This window comes from Cyprinodon tularosa, unplaced genomic scaffold (genome assembly GCF_016077235.1).
Source record: "Cyprinodon tularosa strain WSP-4 unplaced genomic scaffold, ASM1607723v1 ctg522, whole genome shotgun sequence".
Classification (NCBI taxonomy): Eukaryota; Metazoa; Chordata; class Actinopteri; order Cyprinodontiformes; family Cyprinodontidae; genus Cyprinodon; species Cyprinodon tularosa.
This window is the reverse complement of record NW_024039255.1, coordinates 369908-384190: the sequence shown is the minus strand read 5'-3', so window position 1 is coordinate 384190 and position 14283 is coordinate 369908. Positions and strand designations below refer to the sequence as shown.

At 40.3% G+C, this 14283-nt stretch overlaps 1 protein-coding gene across 1 annotated transcript; it reads right to left on the bottom strand.

Annotated features, from left to right (window-relative positions):
- Positions 1–849: 849 nt before the first annotated feature.
- Positions 850–14164, bottom strand: ubl3b (ubiquitin-like 3b). Its single transcript, XM_038303980.1, has 6 exons — positions 14005–14164; positions 13417–13521; positions 6048–6156; positions 5589–5675; positions 2539–2616; positions 850–2309 (listed from the first exon to the last, which is right to left on the bottom strand). The coding sequence occupies exons 2-6, from the start codon at positions 13441–13443 to the stop codon at positions 2257–2259; spliced, it is 354 nt and encodes a 117-aa protein (XP_038159908.1). The 5' UTR covers positions 13444–13521; positions 14005–14164; the 3' UTR covers positions 850–2256.
- Positions 14165–14283: the final 119 nt, after the last annotated feature.

Here is a 14283-nt window from a genome sequence, read left to right as displayed (position 1 = left end):
CTGAGCTGTTGATGACCAATGGAGCGTGGTTAGGACAGTTCTTCCTGAAGTCCAAGATGATCTCCTTCATTTTCTTCATGTTCAGGATCAGGCTGTTATCTTTTCACCAGTCCACCAGCTGCTCCACCTCCTCTCTGTAGTTCTGGTCGTTGTCGTCTCTGATGAGGCCCACCACTGTGGTGTCGTCTGCAAAATTCATGATGTGATTGGTGGTGAACCTGGGGACGTAGTCATGTGTCATCAGAGTGAACAGCAGGGGGCTCAGGACGCAGCCCTGAGGGGAGCCTGTGCTTAGGGTGATGACATCAGAGGTGTTCTGTCCAACCCGGACTGACTGAGGTCTGTTGGTGAGGAAGTCTAGCAGCCAATTGCAGAGGGGTGTATTGAAGCCCAGCTGTTCCAGTTTGCCCATCATGTGTTGAAAGTTGAACTGAAGTCCAGGAACAGCATCTGCACGTGGGCATTCTTCTCCTCCAGGTGTGCCAGGCTCAGGGGAAGAGCGAATGGAAGTTGTTTTATCTAACCTAGATTAGGCATTGCAGCAACAAAAACGTAACTTTGAATTTGGCTGAGCTCCAACTATTTTGCAATTAGAGGGCAGGAAGATAGTTGTTTGGGTGCAAATGGCAGATATGTCCTGAAGAACTTACATTCAAATAAATCACTTTATGTTGGTCCATCATGCAAAATCCCCCCAAAAATGCATTAAACTTTGTAGTTGTTACAAAATGTTAAATTATATTAACTACATGTGATGTGAAAAAGAAAAACAGGAGCTTTAAGAAAACTATATTTTCTTACTTAGATTTGCACCAAAAATTAAAAAAATGAATCTAAACCCAGAAAAGATACCTTATGTAAAGATTTATTAATTTATAATACAAGCTTTTATGTAGACCACATTGCATTTTAGTTTTTTTTTTTACATTTATTCATACTGAGCTAAAACTTCATAGCAGTGACACCGATCGACAAAAACACAAACCAAAGGACACTCAATGGAAGGAATCAAAAGGTTTGTGAAGAGACCGCGGCCCGTCACAGTGCACCACTTTAAAAATAAGTCTCACTAGTCCTCACACAGAATGCCACGTGCATCACTCAGCCTCAGACTCGCACACAAACTCACCCTCACTAAAACTCAACAAATACCTATACACAAGATAAAAACTGATATTTAAATTTCCTTATTATTAATGATATTAATGAATTCCACAATAAAAGGCAAACAAAGTAGAGACTGTCCAAATGAGAGGGAGGTGAAAAGCCGCCCTATTTTCCATTTTTTCCTTATCAGTCCAGGGCGTTAAAAATAAAAATATTCTGCCGTGTTTTGAGCTTCCAGTGTTTGGGTCTAAAACCGGCAAAATATTTCCCTACAGCCTTCATGTTCCTGCTGGCATTTACCTTACCTGCCATGTCAGCACCCTGCAAAACAAAATACTAAAATCATACCCAACACGTCAAGGCTCTAAAAACCTGTGCAAACATCTCTAATCACATCATCTCTTTCTCCCCTGGTTGTCTCCGTCTGTCGTGGATCCTTAACAGTTTCTCTTCACTGAATGTCGTGCATGGACCCTCTGACAGAGACCACTGAACGCAGGCTGATCGGTTAGTTATAGAGGAAAAGTCACTGAGGAGGACGGCAGGATTTTTCCTATGATGTGGGAATCTTAGGTCTGTATACGTGACCAATAAAACCCAAAAAACAACTAATTATGATTGTGAAGGAGACTGATTAATAAACACTTCATAATTAGACAGGTTAAGTGTAGAAGGACCTGGGGAAATGTCTATGTAGATAGTAGGGATGGGTTAAAGCCCACAAATCCTTTATAGTCCATTAAAAAGCAATAAGCTTTCAGGTATTTAACACTAAAAATGCCAGCTTTTTAAAAACTCCATCAGCAACCATGTGCGATAGAGTGCGTGTACTAAAGAATCTTAAAATAAACAGAAACAACAACAGAGAGTAATGCTGTGCTGACAGGGTAGAAACTCAGAGCCAGAGGGGGTGGGGTGGGGCGGACGACGACATTGGCACGAATACAAAAGAAAAAGCCTCAGATCGGACAAAAGTTCAACCAAAGCGGGTCATGTCCCTGAAACGGACTTCCTGCGGTTTCTTCCAGATCTGCAGGTGAACAGATGAGCAGCAGGAGAAAAGAGTGAGGGAATTTGTGCATGTTTAGGTGCGTGTTATGTTTAGTTTGCATGATGTTGGTGAAGGGGACAGGGTCTATTTCTGATGCTTTACAAGAGGAGGCAGCAGTTGCTTTCTGTAGTTTTTTCTCTGTTCCTCTGACCTATGAAGACAAGACGGGGAGAGGGACTAGATTAAAACATAAATATTAGCCGTGAGCAGGTAATAACGAAAGAGCTGGGAAGATGATAGACCTGTTTGAAGTAAAAAATTAAATAAATCTGGACCTTATTTGTTTTACCAAAACAAACCAAAGTCTACGAGTATTTTACATCTACTGAGAATAAATTATCCTGATTTTATAACAGGAGAAACACTAAAAAGCTCCTCACCATGAGAATTGGGCTCTGGCAGAGTCTCCCTGGCAACCAGGTGCATGACGGTTGTTCGTCCTGGTGGCAGTTTCAGAGCTTTAAACAGGAAGTGACATCATTAAAGCGTTTTATTAAAGCATTTTACACTACAGGTAAAGTGCCTCACCAAACATATTTTGATTACAGCAGCCTCAAAGTTTGTATTATTGAAGAGGGAGTGGAAGGAGTGCTGGTTTTCACAAATAATAAAAAACAAATTACTTTATTGTAATACCCCAAAGTATAAATCCAGTGAGACCAACAGTCTTTCAAAGTCACCAAATTAGGAAGTGGAGTCTCTGTATAAATGCAGCTGTTCTGTTTATGGCCCAAACAGCAACATCAACGGACCATCCTCTACATTTACATTTTGTTAAATGTGAATATAAGTTAAACATATGTTAATTTATATGCCTTTATGCTGAAAAAATGCTTGAAGAAGGATTAATTCTAATATGTTTTAAAACAGGGTTTCCCAAACATTTCTGTCTGTGACCCAAATAGTAACAATGGAACAGACTGGCAACCCCCTAAAATGTCATGTAAATACTATATTCTACGTTTCTTTTTTATATATGTAACATACATTAATTATTTTCATTTCTGAATAAATGTATTTTTGTAAATGACCATCATTCAATTCAGTATTTCAAATGTATTATATTAATATAATAATTTAACAGAACATTTAATTATTTATTTTGCACATTTTACAGTTTAATATTAACATGTAATGTTTGAATCATGTACTAGATTAATGAACAAATGTTACTTCTTAGTTTATGCTGCATTTATTAATTTCATCCACATTTATGTACTTTGATATAATTTGGCCCTCCATATACCTCAGGGAGGTATATGGTAAGGTAGGGCTGCACTGAGGACTGAGGTGTTTTTTGGTAGTACTGTTGCCTTGCAAGAAGGTTCTAGGCTTGAGTCCAGGGCCAGAGTCTTTCTGCATGAAGTTTGCATGTTCTCCCTCTGCATGCGTGGGTTCTCTGTGGGTACTCCCACAGTCCAAAAACCTGACTGTTAGGATAACTGTCATCTCTAAATTGTCCTTAGGTGTGTGTGTGTGCCTAGTTGCATGTATGTCTCTATGTTGCCCTGTGACAGACTGCCGACCCGCCCAGGATGTACCCCGCCTTTCGCCCACAGACTACCAGATAGGCACCGGCCCCGCTGCAACCCTAACGGAATAAAATAAGTGAGGAAGGAAGGAAGGAAGGAAGGAAGGAAGGAAGGAAGGAAGGAAGGAAGGAAGGAAGGAAGGAAGGAAGGAAGGAAGGAAGGAAGGAAGGAAGGAAGGAAGGAAGGAAGGAAGGAAGGAAGGAAGGAAGGAAGGAAGGAAGGAAGGAAGGAAGGAAGGATGGATGTACCTCAGAGATCACATCACAGTGATCGTGAGAACCATCTTTGTGGATCCCTGCTTTAAATCATGCTATCAATTATGCTTTAACTTTCAGGCCTAACCTGTCAAACAACCACCCTGGGTTGAGTAAGAAAATAAAACCAATAAATCTGAGATCTCAATATTTGTCAGCCGTTCTTTGTCTTATTCTGTCAAGTAGTTTAGCTTTAGCACTGCTGATTTTAAGCTGACAACCACTTTTCCTGCAGTTTATATCAAAATAAATACAGTAACTTTCCTTTCCTTGCTTTATTTTTATTTCACTATGAATATAAAATACCATAGGTTGAAAGAAAGGAGTGTTCTGTCTACGGATACCAGTCACAGCAAAAGCCAAATCCCCTCATTTGACTTCAAGCCACTGAGTGCAGGTGGTGATTAGACAGAGTTCAAAAGGTCAAATGCTTAATGAGTTTAAATGAATAGATGATCACATTATTTCCCTGCTTAAACCCATTTGTTCAGTCTTAGTAGTTAATTTCTCTAACCGCAATTGCTACTGCTACTACTGCTGCAGGTTGTTTTAATTCAGATATAAATGAATTGTTTTAAAGGGAACATGATCATAAGAAGTGTTCCTAAATAGAACAGTCATCATAACTACTGTGAATGGCAAAAGGAATAAACTGCATGGAGATTCAGTCATACACAAGACATTTTCTAACACTGGCAAAGGACCTATCTTCTGAAACTTCATGAAACAAAAGTCTTAAAAATGATATAAACTAATAAAAGATGCTTTTTATCATCTGAATAACATTGTGATTGATTGTGATGGTTTCTACTGTCATTTAGAACTTGAGGAGTAGATCACTGTAATTTTTCACTTTCTGTTCTAAATGACCTCTAGCTCTATTACAGATTCCTCTGCATCCAACAGCAATAACCTGAATGTTGATCCAGAAAGTGAGCCGACATCCCTCTATAGTCTCGGTGTTAGCTATCTGTTAATTTTAAAATTGATCTCAAGGTGTTCTTATCTAAAACTCTTAATCAGGGTTTATACAGGAATGATGTAAACAATGTAATGCTTTTTAATGCCATCAACAAGTACCCTTAACTCTCGTGTATATATATATATATATATATATATATATATATACAGTGAAATCCTTTGTTATCTTTATAGTTGTCAGGCTGCTGCCATGTCATCATTTTCCAGCCACTTTTGTTGAAATTTGCATATTTCCATTCTCTAGCTTTTTCTCCGCCTAACGCTTCTTTTCCGAACATACAGCTTTATGATCAAGCACAAGCAGTTCCGCCCAAATATATTGCGATATAATATATCTGACAAAATTGTTTTTATAATCATATTTTTAATCAAGCAATTTAAATGCCAAGATGATCACATTTAATGAGTTTAAGGGCCAATTAAGGCCTTTATTTGAAAAATAATTTAATGACTTAATGACTCACAGAAACCCTGTTAATCAATATAGTTCAACCTATTTATGCTGTAATGTTTTTTTTTTACTGATCTTTTCCTATCTATGTCATAATTACTTGCTGATTTGTTTTGAACCTCAGAGCATTTTGTGTTGTTTGGCTTGATAAAAAGAGCTTAGTACATAAAGTGATTTAAAGTGTGGTTGGGTCTTTGCAGAGGCCGTCTCACCTCCCAGGGTAACATTTCCATGAAGAAAGCGTCCCTGGAAAATGAGGCGCAGTATACTGGGGCTGCTCACCTGCTCTTCCTCCCATCCTGCCATGGAAAGGAGAAACAAAAGCCTTATTTATGCTGTTCTTCTAGGTGTTACAGCTCATCAATGGCGGCAGTGTTTTATATATAAACATGTAAGGCACAACAATTGAAATCTAACAAAGATCAAAAACACTACTTTAACTGAAATATTGGTAACTTAATAAATGACAACATATAGTCCTGGCTTCACCTGCATGTTATTATTAACTATTTTTATTCCTAATGAAAAATATGCATCAAACACATTAGCTTACACAACTATAACAAAATAAATCAGAAACAACAAGAAATTTGACATTAATTGTATTTAACTAATTAGAGTTTACATGATTAGTAATAAAATAGAGTTAATATAAAGTCCATGAAGTGTACCTGCTGGCCAGTTGTCAAACACATGCTTGGCGATGTCTGTGGCCGAGTCATTTGGAGAGAAAGTGAAGTCTTGTGTTTTGCCACTGACCAAGATAAGGCGGAGGTGCACCTAAAAAAACAAATAAAAATATCTCAATTTGTATTAAAAAAAACAACAACAAAGAATTAGTACGTTGTAGTTGATCTCTTCCAGATAAAATCTCCCCAGCTACCTAAGCTGAAACTTCCTCTAACCTCTTCTGACATGAAGTGACCTTCCGAAGGCTTAGAAGAGACAGACATTCCAGTCTAATTAGATTTATCCAAACCAGATCTTCACTCTTTGACTGGCTGACTAGATCTGGTGGGGGGCTTGGGGTAAAGTAAGCCCCCTGTGTCAGAGACAGAAGAAAAGGGGTGGGGTTGGAATGGAGAACACTGCCCCCTTAGATTCAGGGTGCTGCTGCTCCGATGCAGACTGTCAGACTAATGTGATAACCCCAGGTGTCCCAGACAGCTCTGGGCTGAATTATTAATTTAACATGGACAGTACATCGTACAGGACGACAGCGGGTGGCTATATGAAGAGTTTTAAACTATGGGGTTTCAACCAAAATGTATCCTGTATTCGTAACATTTCTATTTCTTCATGTGCAAAACAATCACAATAGAGCTGTACAAAATTAAATTTTGTTTTGTATACACTCGTGTGTATATATATATATATATATTTTTTTTTTTTTTTTTTGTCATTTTGTATACACAGAGGGTGTATATATATATACACCCTCTGTGTATACAAAATGACAAAAATTGTCAAAAAAAAAAAAATGTCTAAGGCTAATGGCTTAGACTTTAGGGTTGCGCCGATGCCATTTTTTTGCCCCGATACCCGATACCCGGCTGTGCAGTATCGGCCGATACCGATACCATAATAATGTAAAATAATTGCCATCATGGCTTTGTCAAGCTGCTGCCTACCTTTGTGAAGCAGGAAAAAAATCTACTACAAAGTGAATCCACTAGAACTTTTTATTGCCTACCAGGAGTGGGTGACAATAGTTGAATAAACTTATGGCTCTTAAAATGGTATTGGTGCCCTATTTGTTGGTACCCGCCGATACCGATACCACCATTTTAGGGCAGTATCGGGGCCCCGTCCGATACTGGTATCGGTGCAACACTATTAGACATTAAATGTTTGGTTATAAAGACCAGACAAGTGCTGATAAAAAGCAGGTACCAAACATCTCCATTTTTAAATCATTCCACACAGTTTAAGTTCTCTTTAATTAGAAACCCCTAAAAACTTCTGGTCAGCTGGATGAAAGAAAGGTCCCATATTTTTGTTTTTTATCAAAGATAGTTTTGGTTGCATTTCTGTTAAAAAAAATGCATTGTATGTTGTAAAGAACAAAGGAGCAGCAAACTTTTTAACAACTCAATGGTGTACTGTGAAACAACCAGCAAGTTTAAGGCATGTCAATCACGCAGCAGGCGGAACCACAGCAGACAGGATCCACCTGTTAAGGGCAAATTAGACTTCTGCAACCACACACATCAAATGTTGCTTGGGTCTGGTCATGAACCAGTTTTGCTGGTATGCTTCTGCACCGTCAGTCTGGAATTTCTAGGGATGGACAGCAGTTTCCCACCCAAAGTGCAAGGGGGAGCCTATTGGAGAACTCGCGAGAACTCTGACAGACTGTACTTCAGAACCTCCTCAATTAACCTTTCGTCGTAGTTGTCCATTCTACCTGTTCCTCGGTTTTTAAAAATGGCACGCCCCGGCACCGAATCGAGAAGGACGACCACACAGACAGCCGGAAAGGCATCCCAAGGACCAATCACAGCTGCTTTTTTCTGGCACTTCCGCTTGTCAGCGCGGGATTGCGACAGAGGCGTAGTCAGGTTTTTTTTAGATTTGCGACAACAGCTGCAGAACCTCTGTGCGGGGGGGCGTGGTCTCACACAGAGACAGATTTGACGGTTGCAGAGGCTATGCGTGCGTCAAAAGCATAAATTAGCCTTTAGACCACCAATGCTTCTCATCCAAAACAGCACCTTAATGGTAGAGTGCAAAAGAAAGACTAATAAACTGTAAAAAACACATTTATTCCACATTTCTTTTTGTTTGGGCAATCCACAAAAAAACTCTCCATTTATAATACAATACCAGTCAATAATAATACAAATTAACCTAACTGTCCTTTTTCTGGACTGTGGGAGGAAGCCAGAGCAACACAGGAGTACCCACAGAAAACATATGACCAAATTGACCACCAAAGACAACAACCAAGAAGGCATTTAAACCACTAGCCTGAATGTTACAGTAAACTAGATTTGAAAAAACGTATGTCAATCAATACACACTTTTCAAATTCTTGATTACCTTTAATTAACAATATAGTTTAAAAAAGTAAATATAAAAAAACAAAAGTGTCAAAAATCCAATAGAAGTGTCTGTTCGTGGAGATGTGCATATTTATCGACATGTGGGACAAATTTGCAGATGGTACATGAACTTTCCTCTGTGGATAAATCACAGCGAACAAAACAAAGAGACTTAACTGAATGAGTGTGACGTTTGGGAAGGGGTCAATTCAACACCCTGATCTGTTTACAAACACTGAACCCCCCCTCCCCCTCCTCTGAGCCTCCCTTTGAACCGGATAACCTCACTGTAGTGTTGCATGTGCATGTCATCATCAACAAGCTTTGTTGCCTTTTATCCTCAGCAAAATAAAAACAAAGTCAAACCCTGCCTGGTTGCCCGTAGCAACAGCATTCATCACAAATTCATAAGATTTTTTTGTAATCCGTATAAATATTTTAAACACGGGTGTAAGTGACCATTTTAAAGATTTTTTAAAGACAAAGGTTTTGGTTTTCCTGTTTTTGTGAGCATAAGACCAGCTGGAACCTCACAGACAGAAACCACCATTTTATGTTTGTCTTTCAAATAAAATATTCCCTGATCTAAATAATTTTATAAAAATAAAACTGTCTGCATGCCAGAAAAAAAAAATATTTATGTAAATCAAACTTTGCAGGAACCCCCCAAAAATGAACCAATGAAATTAAAATCTTGAAACAAAAACAATATTATGAACCTAAAATCTGAAAAATAACTATTAGATTTAAAAACCTGTAAATCTTCAAAATGTTTCAATGTACTTCCATGTATTTTTGCTATATTTATTTCAAACTATATACAAATAAACCTCCTCTACCATAAGTCATTACTTATAAAGCTTTACAGAGTTGCATCTCAATAAATAACATCAATAAAAAGGTCATAATTTTCATAAAATATAAAATTGCTCCAATTTAGATTTATTCCACATATAAAGTCTGACAGCTATTTGTGCTAATGTTGATGTTTAAGGATTACAGGCAATAAGGACCATCAATTCAGTTTCTTATAAAACCAAAATAAAAATAAAATTAAAAAGAGGTTTAGCTGTGAACTTTTTGACCTAAATATTTGACGCATACGAGTTATTTTAAATGATTCCTCAGGGCAATATACAGCGCTTGACACTATCTTTGTTACGAGCAGGGCTCCCCTCTTGTATGTAAGTTGGGAGAAGACGCACCGTCATTGGCCAGGTCATGTGACCTGGAAGAACGTATCGCTTTGAGGCCGCTGGTTCTTATATAGTCATGGAGCTAAACCCTCTTCTCTATTTTCCACCTGTTTGACTAATGGTCATGGCTGAGGCGAGGAAAAAATTAAACCCGCTGAGAAAACGTGAAAGGGATCGTGCGCGAGAAAAAACAAGAGTCGATCGTGGAAAGAAGTTTGCTCCTTGGCGCAGGCTGAAAGTAGAAGTCGGAGGTAAAACCGATTCTCTTTAGTCAACGTTATTATTAGACTGGTAAGTTAACAACTCTGCGCCAAATATACAATCATATACACTATATTGCCAAAAGTATTTGCTCACCCATCCAAATTATTGGAATCAGGTGTTCCAATCACTTCCATGGCCACAGGTGTATAAATTCAAGCACCTAGGCATGCAGACTGTTTTTACAAACATTTGTGAAAGAATGGGTCGCTCTCAGGAGCTCAGTGAATTCCAGCGTGGAACTGTGATAGGATGCCACCTGTGCAACAAATCCAGTCGTGAAATTTCCTCGCTCCTAAATATTCCACAGTCAACTGTCAGCTGTATTAAAAGAAAATGGAAGTGTTTGGGAACGACAGCAACTCAGCCACGAAGTGGTAGGCCACGTAAACTGACGGAGCGGGGTCAGCGGATGCTGACGCGCATAGTGCGAAGAGGTCGCCAACTTTCTGCAGAGTCAATCACTACAGACCTCCAAACTTCATGTGGCCTTCAGATTAGCTCAAGAACAGTGCGCAGAGAGCTTCATGGAATGGGTTTCCATGGTCGAGCAGCTGCATCCAAGCCATACATCACCAAGTGCAATGCAAAGCGTCGGATGCGGTGGTGTAAAGCACGCCGCCACTGGACTCTAGAGCAGTGGAGACGCGTTCTCTGGAGTGACGAATCGCGCTTCTCCATCTGGCAATCTGATGGACGGGTCTGGGTTTGGCGGTTGCCAGGAGAACGGTACTTGTCTGACTGCATTGTGCCAAGTGTAAAGTTTGGTGGAGGGGGGATTATGGTGTGGGGTTGTTTTTCAGGAGCTGGGCTTGGCCCCTTAGTTCCAGTGAAAGGAACTCTGAATGCTTCAGCATACCAAGACATTTTGGACAATTCCATGCTCCCAACTTTGTGGGAACAGTTTGGAGCTGGCCCCTTCCTCTTCCAACATGACTGTGCACCAGTGCACAAAGCAAGGTCCATAAAGACATGGATGACAGAGTCTGGTGTGGATGAACTTGACTGGCCTGCACAGAGTCCTGACCTCAACCCGATAGAACACCTTTGGGATGAATTAGAGCGGAGACTGAGAGCCAGGCCTTCTCGTCCAACATCAGTGTGCGACCTCACAAATGCGCTTCTGGAAGAATGGTCAAAAATTCCCATAAACACACTCCTAAACCTTGTGGACAGCCTTCCCAGAAGAGTTGAAGCTGTTCTAGCTGCAAAGGGTGGACCGACGTCATATTGAACCCTATGGATTAGGAACGGGATGTCACTTAAGCTCATATGTGAGTCAAGGCAGGTGAGCAAATACTTTTGGCAATATAGTGTATCTTTGTTATTTTCGATGTTTAGAAGTAAAATAGGGGCAGAGAAAGCTAGCAGACTACAAACAAAAGCTAACTGACGCGGCCCGTATGACCCAGTGACTATTCACTGGAGCTCCACTGCTGCTCCTCCAAGCCACACAGTCTGGCCTGTCCCGACGGTGCTCCCCAGAGAGTAGCAGCATTTCTCGAACCCTCTGAGCTGTACCTAGATGCCTAGCGTAGTTCCCGATCAAAAGACACAGGAGGCTGGCCAGCTGACTGTGGACCTTTGCGACTAGGCTGCTAGCGGCGTCAGACATGAAAGTTACAGGTCTAGCGCCCCTATTGGCAAAAGTTACTCGGTCTGCCTTTAAGTTAAAAAAAATTTTTTTTTTATTGCCCACAAAATCCTGCAATTATAACATTTGCCTGTTGACATACACCCTGAACTTGGACAAATATATAAAAATATGGACTACACTGTATCCAAGTTATCTAAAGTCCTCTTTTAGATGAAAGTAAATCTGCATTACCCCAGGCTCACACCGACTCCGGTCTTACCATTGCGGTGCGGTGGGTGCGGCGCCGCAGTGATTCCAAGTCATTAAAAAGACGTAAACCTCTCTCACCGGCTGCTGAGCTGTCCGGCTGCGGTTACCGAGACACTCCGGCGCTGCAGAAAATTCCGCAAGAAAGCTATCCTTGCGGCGTGCCGGAGCCCTCCGCAACAAGCTCTCGCTAATATCCTTATTTGGGCCGTGTTATCGCGTGAAGTTACATGAACTCAAGTGAACTTCTGTTCTCGCGAGTTAAATCTCCGGACCTGTTGCCGGAGCCGCAGAGCCGCACCGCACCGTAGTCAAAAGGGCGGTGTGAGAGGGGGTGTGCGGGAGTTGCAGTCTCCGTCGGCTCGGTAACCGCACTGGAGCCAGTGTGAGCAAGGGGTTATATTTTGAATTATGGTCCAGTATCTGTATGAAGTGAAAAGACTCTAAAGATTCTGGGATGTCATCCGCTCAAGTTTTATTACAGCTTAAGTCAACCCAACCATCTAGCAGACATTTCAGATTACATCGTGTTTTTCACACAACACACCAAAACCTAGAGACTGAGCAGCAGCATTGTTCTTGGTGATAGTTACTTGCCAAGTAGAATGATGACATTACGGTACTAATACAAAACTTCCCATTCAATGAGGACAAAACTCAGTTACACATTGTCCCCATAACAGACTGGGGGGTTTGGTATTTCAGAGAATAAAAAACATACATCAGGTGTTACCAATGGGGACAGTTAAGAGTATATTCAACTGGTCAATTATATTAATAGCATGTGGAGCACCAATGAATGACATGTTAAATATGGCTTCAAGCCAAAATAAGGCATCCAAGCAGTCCCTTCTTGTCACTGTGTTGCAAAAACTGACTTTCTGATGACAACTGGATTTTAAAATGCTTTGTAGTACTATAGTCCACCTGCATAAGGTAGGTACTTGATGTTGTATTATGATATTTGGAACACAACTAAAAAGGTCCTGTATCATGCTTTTTGAAGCCTCTTAAAGTCAACTACAGGCAAATATATGATGAAATATTGCCTTTGGTACTATGAAATATTAATTTGTTATGTAATTTAGCCGTTTAGTTAAAGCCCAGAAGAAAGACACTAGCCTTCAATGTGATGCATAGTCTGGCAGCTTGGAAACAAGTTTTTTTTTTGGGGGGGGGCAAAACAGATCTGCCTTGCTATTGTTTGTTTTTCTCCTGAAGCATTTATATTTTCTGCAAATGAAAATCAACAATGCAAATGTATTAATATTCCTAACTCCAGTGCCATTTAATTTCCTGACAAATCAATATGATTTTACTAGCGTTACATAAGCAGTTTATAGTGTTGCAAATACATTTGGCAAATATTTTGGTTGAAATTGGGGGCTGGGTAAAAAAAAGGGGACAATCAATTGGTATCTAAACCTTGAAAGGAAAGTAGGCCAGCCTTTAACAGAGATTAGACAGATGGTCTTCACAGGAACAGCCGTCACGATCCCAGATAAGTGTTTGTGGAAGTTGGCTAATCCACAACCCTCTTCCATGTCCCACCAAAACCAAAACACCTAAATTATCCAAACTTGAGCAAATCATCTACAAGCTACAGGAACACCATGGTAATCATATGCAATCATGGCTGATTAAAGCATATTTTTGCTCCCTGTTGTTATTGTTCAGGTGGGAGAGCCTCACTCACCAAATCATTATCCCTCTGGGTGGTCATGGCTCAGACAGGAGGAAGGCCGTGGAGCAGAGCGGACAGGACTTGCGGGCTTCAGCTGCTGGAGACGGGGCCAGAGCCCTGACACAAACAACACCAACACTGTGAGGTTGATTACCACAGCCACCAAAACTGCACTCAGTTAACCTGACTGTGGTCAACATAACCGCAACCAGCTGTCAGTCAAATGTAATCTAATAATCCAGGAAAAAATGGTTTATACAAAATTAAAGTTTTACTTAAATCCATTCGAAGAGCTCCTCGGCTCCTAGCAGATTCCAGCAGTTAACATACAATAAAACTAGCTCGCATGCTAATATTTCATACCTAGATTAAACTTCCATGTCAAATAACACGTTTTAATACAGATTTGCCCTTTTCTTGTGCAAAAGAAGCGTATTTCGTTAGCATATCCATAAGTATCGTGTTTTGTCTTGACAAATGTCGACTCCAGGTTTGAGCTAACGGTAGCATTAGCTCACAGGTTAGCTTAGCTTCTACTGATGCTATCGCTGGCTAACCAAAACCCCGAAAAATGGCACTGTTCTTGGCCGTTAACCTCACCTGCATCTGATGAACGTGATGAAATATTTCATTCAGTTAAAATGATGGATCGACAAGAAGTAGTTTTCGAAGGATATTTTTGGGGGCCGGAGATGGATATCGTTTAGGTTGGTTCGGGGGTATTGGATGCTAATGGACGGGAAGACACCGGATGTCCGCAAAGGCTTCTGGGACTTGGAGTTACGATAAGAAAGGACAGCTCTGACCCAGAAACCTTGGAAGGCTACCCAAGGCTGTCATAATGTAATCAAAAAGAAAAAACAATTAACTTTTAATTAT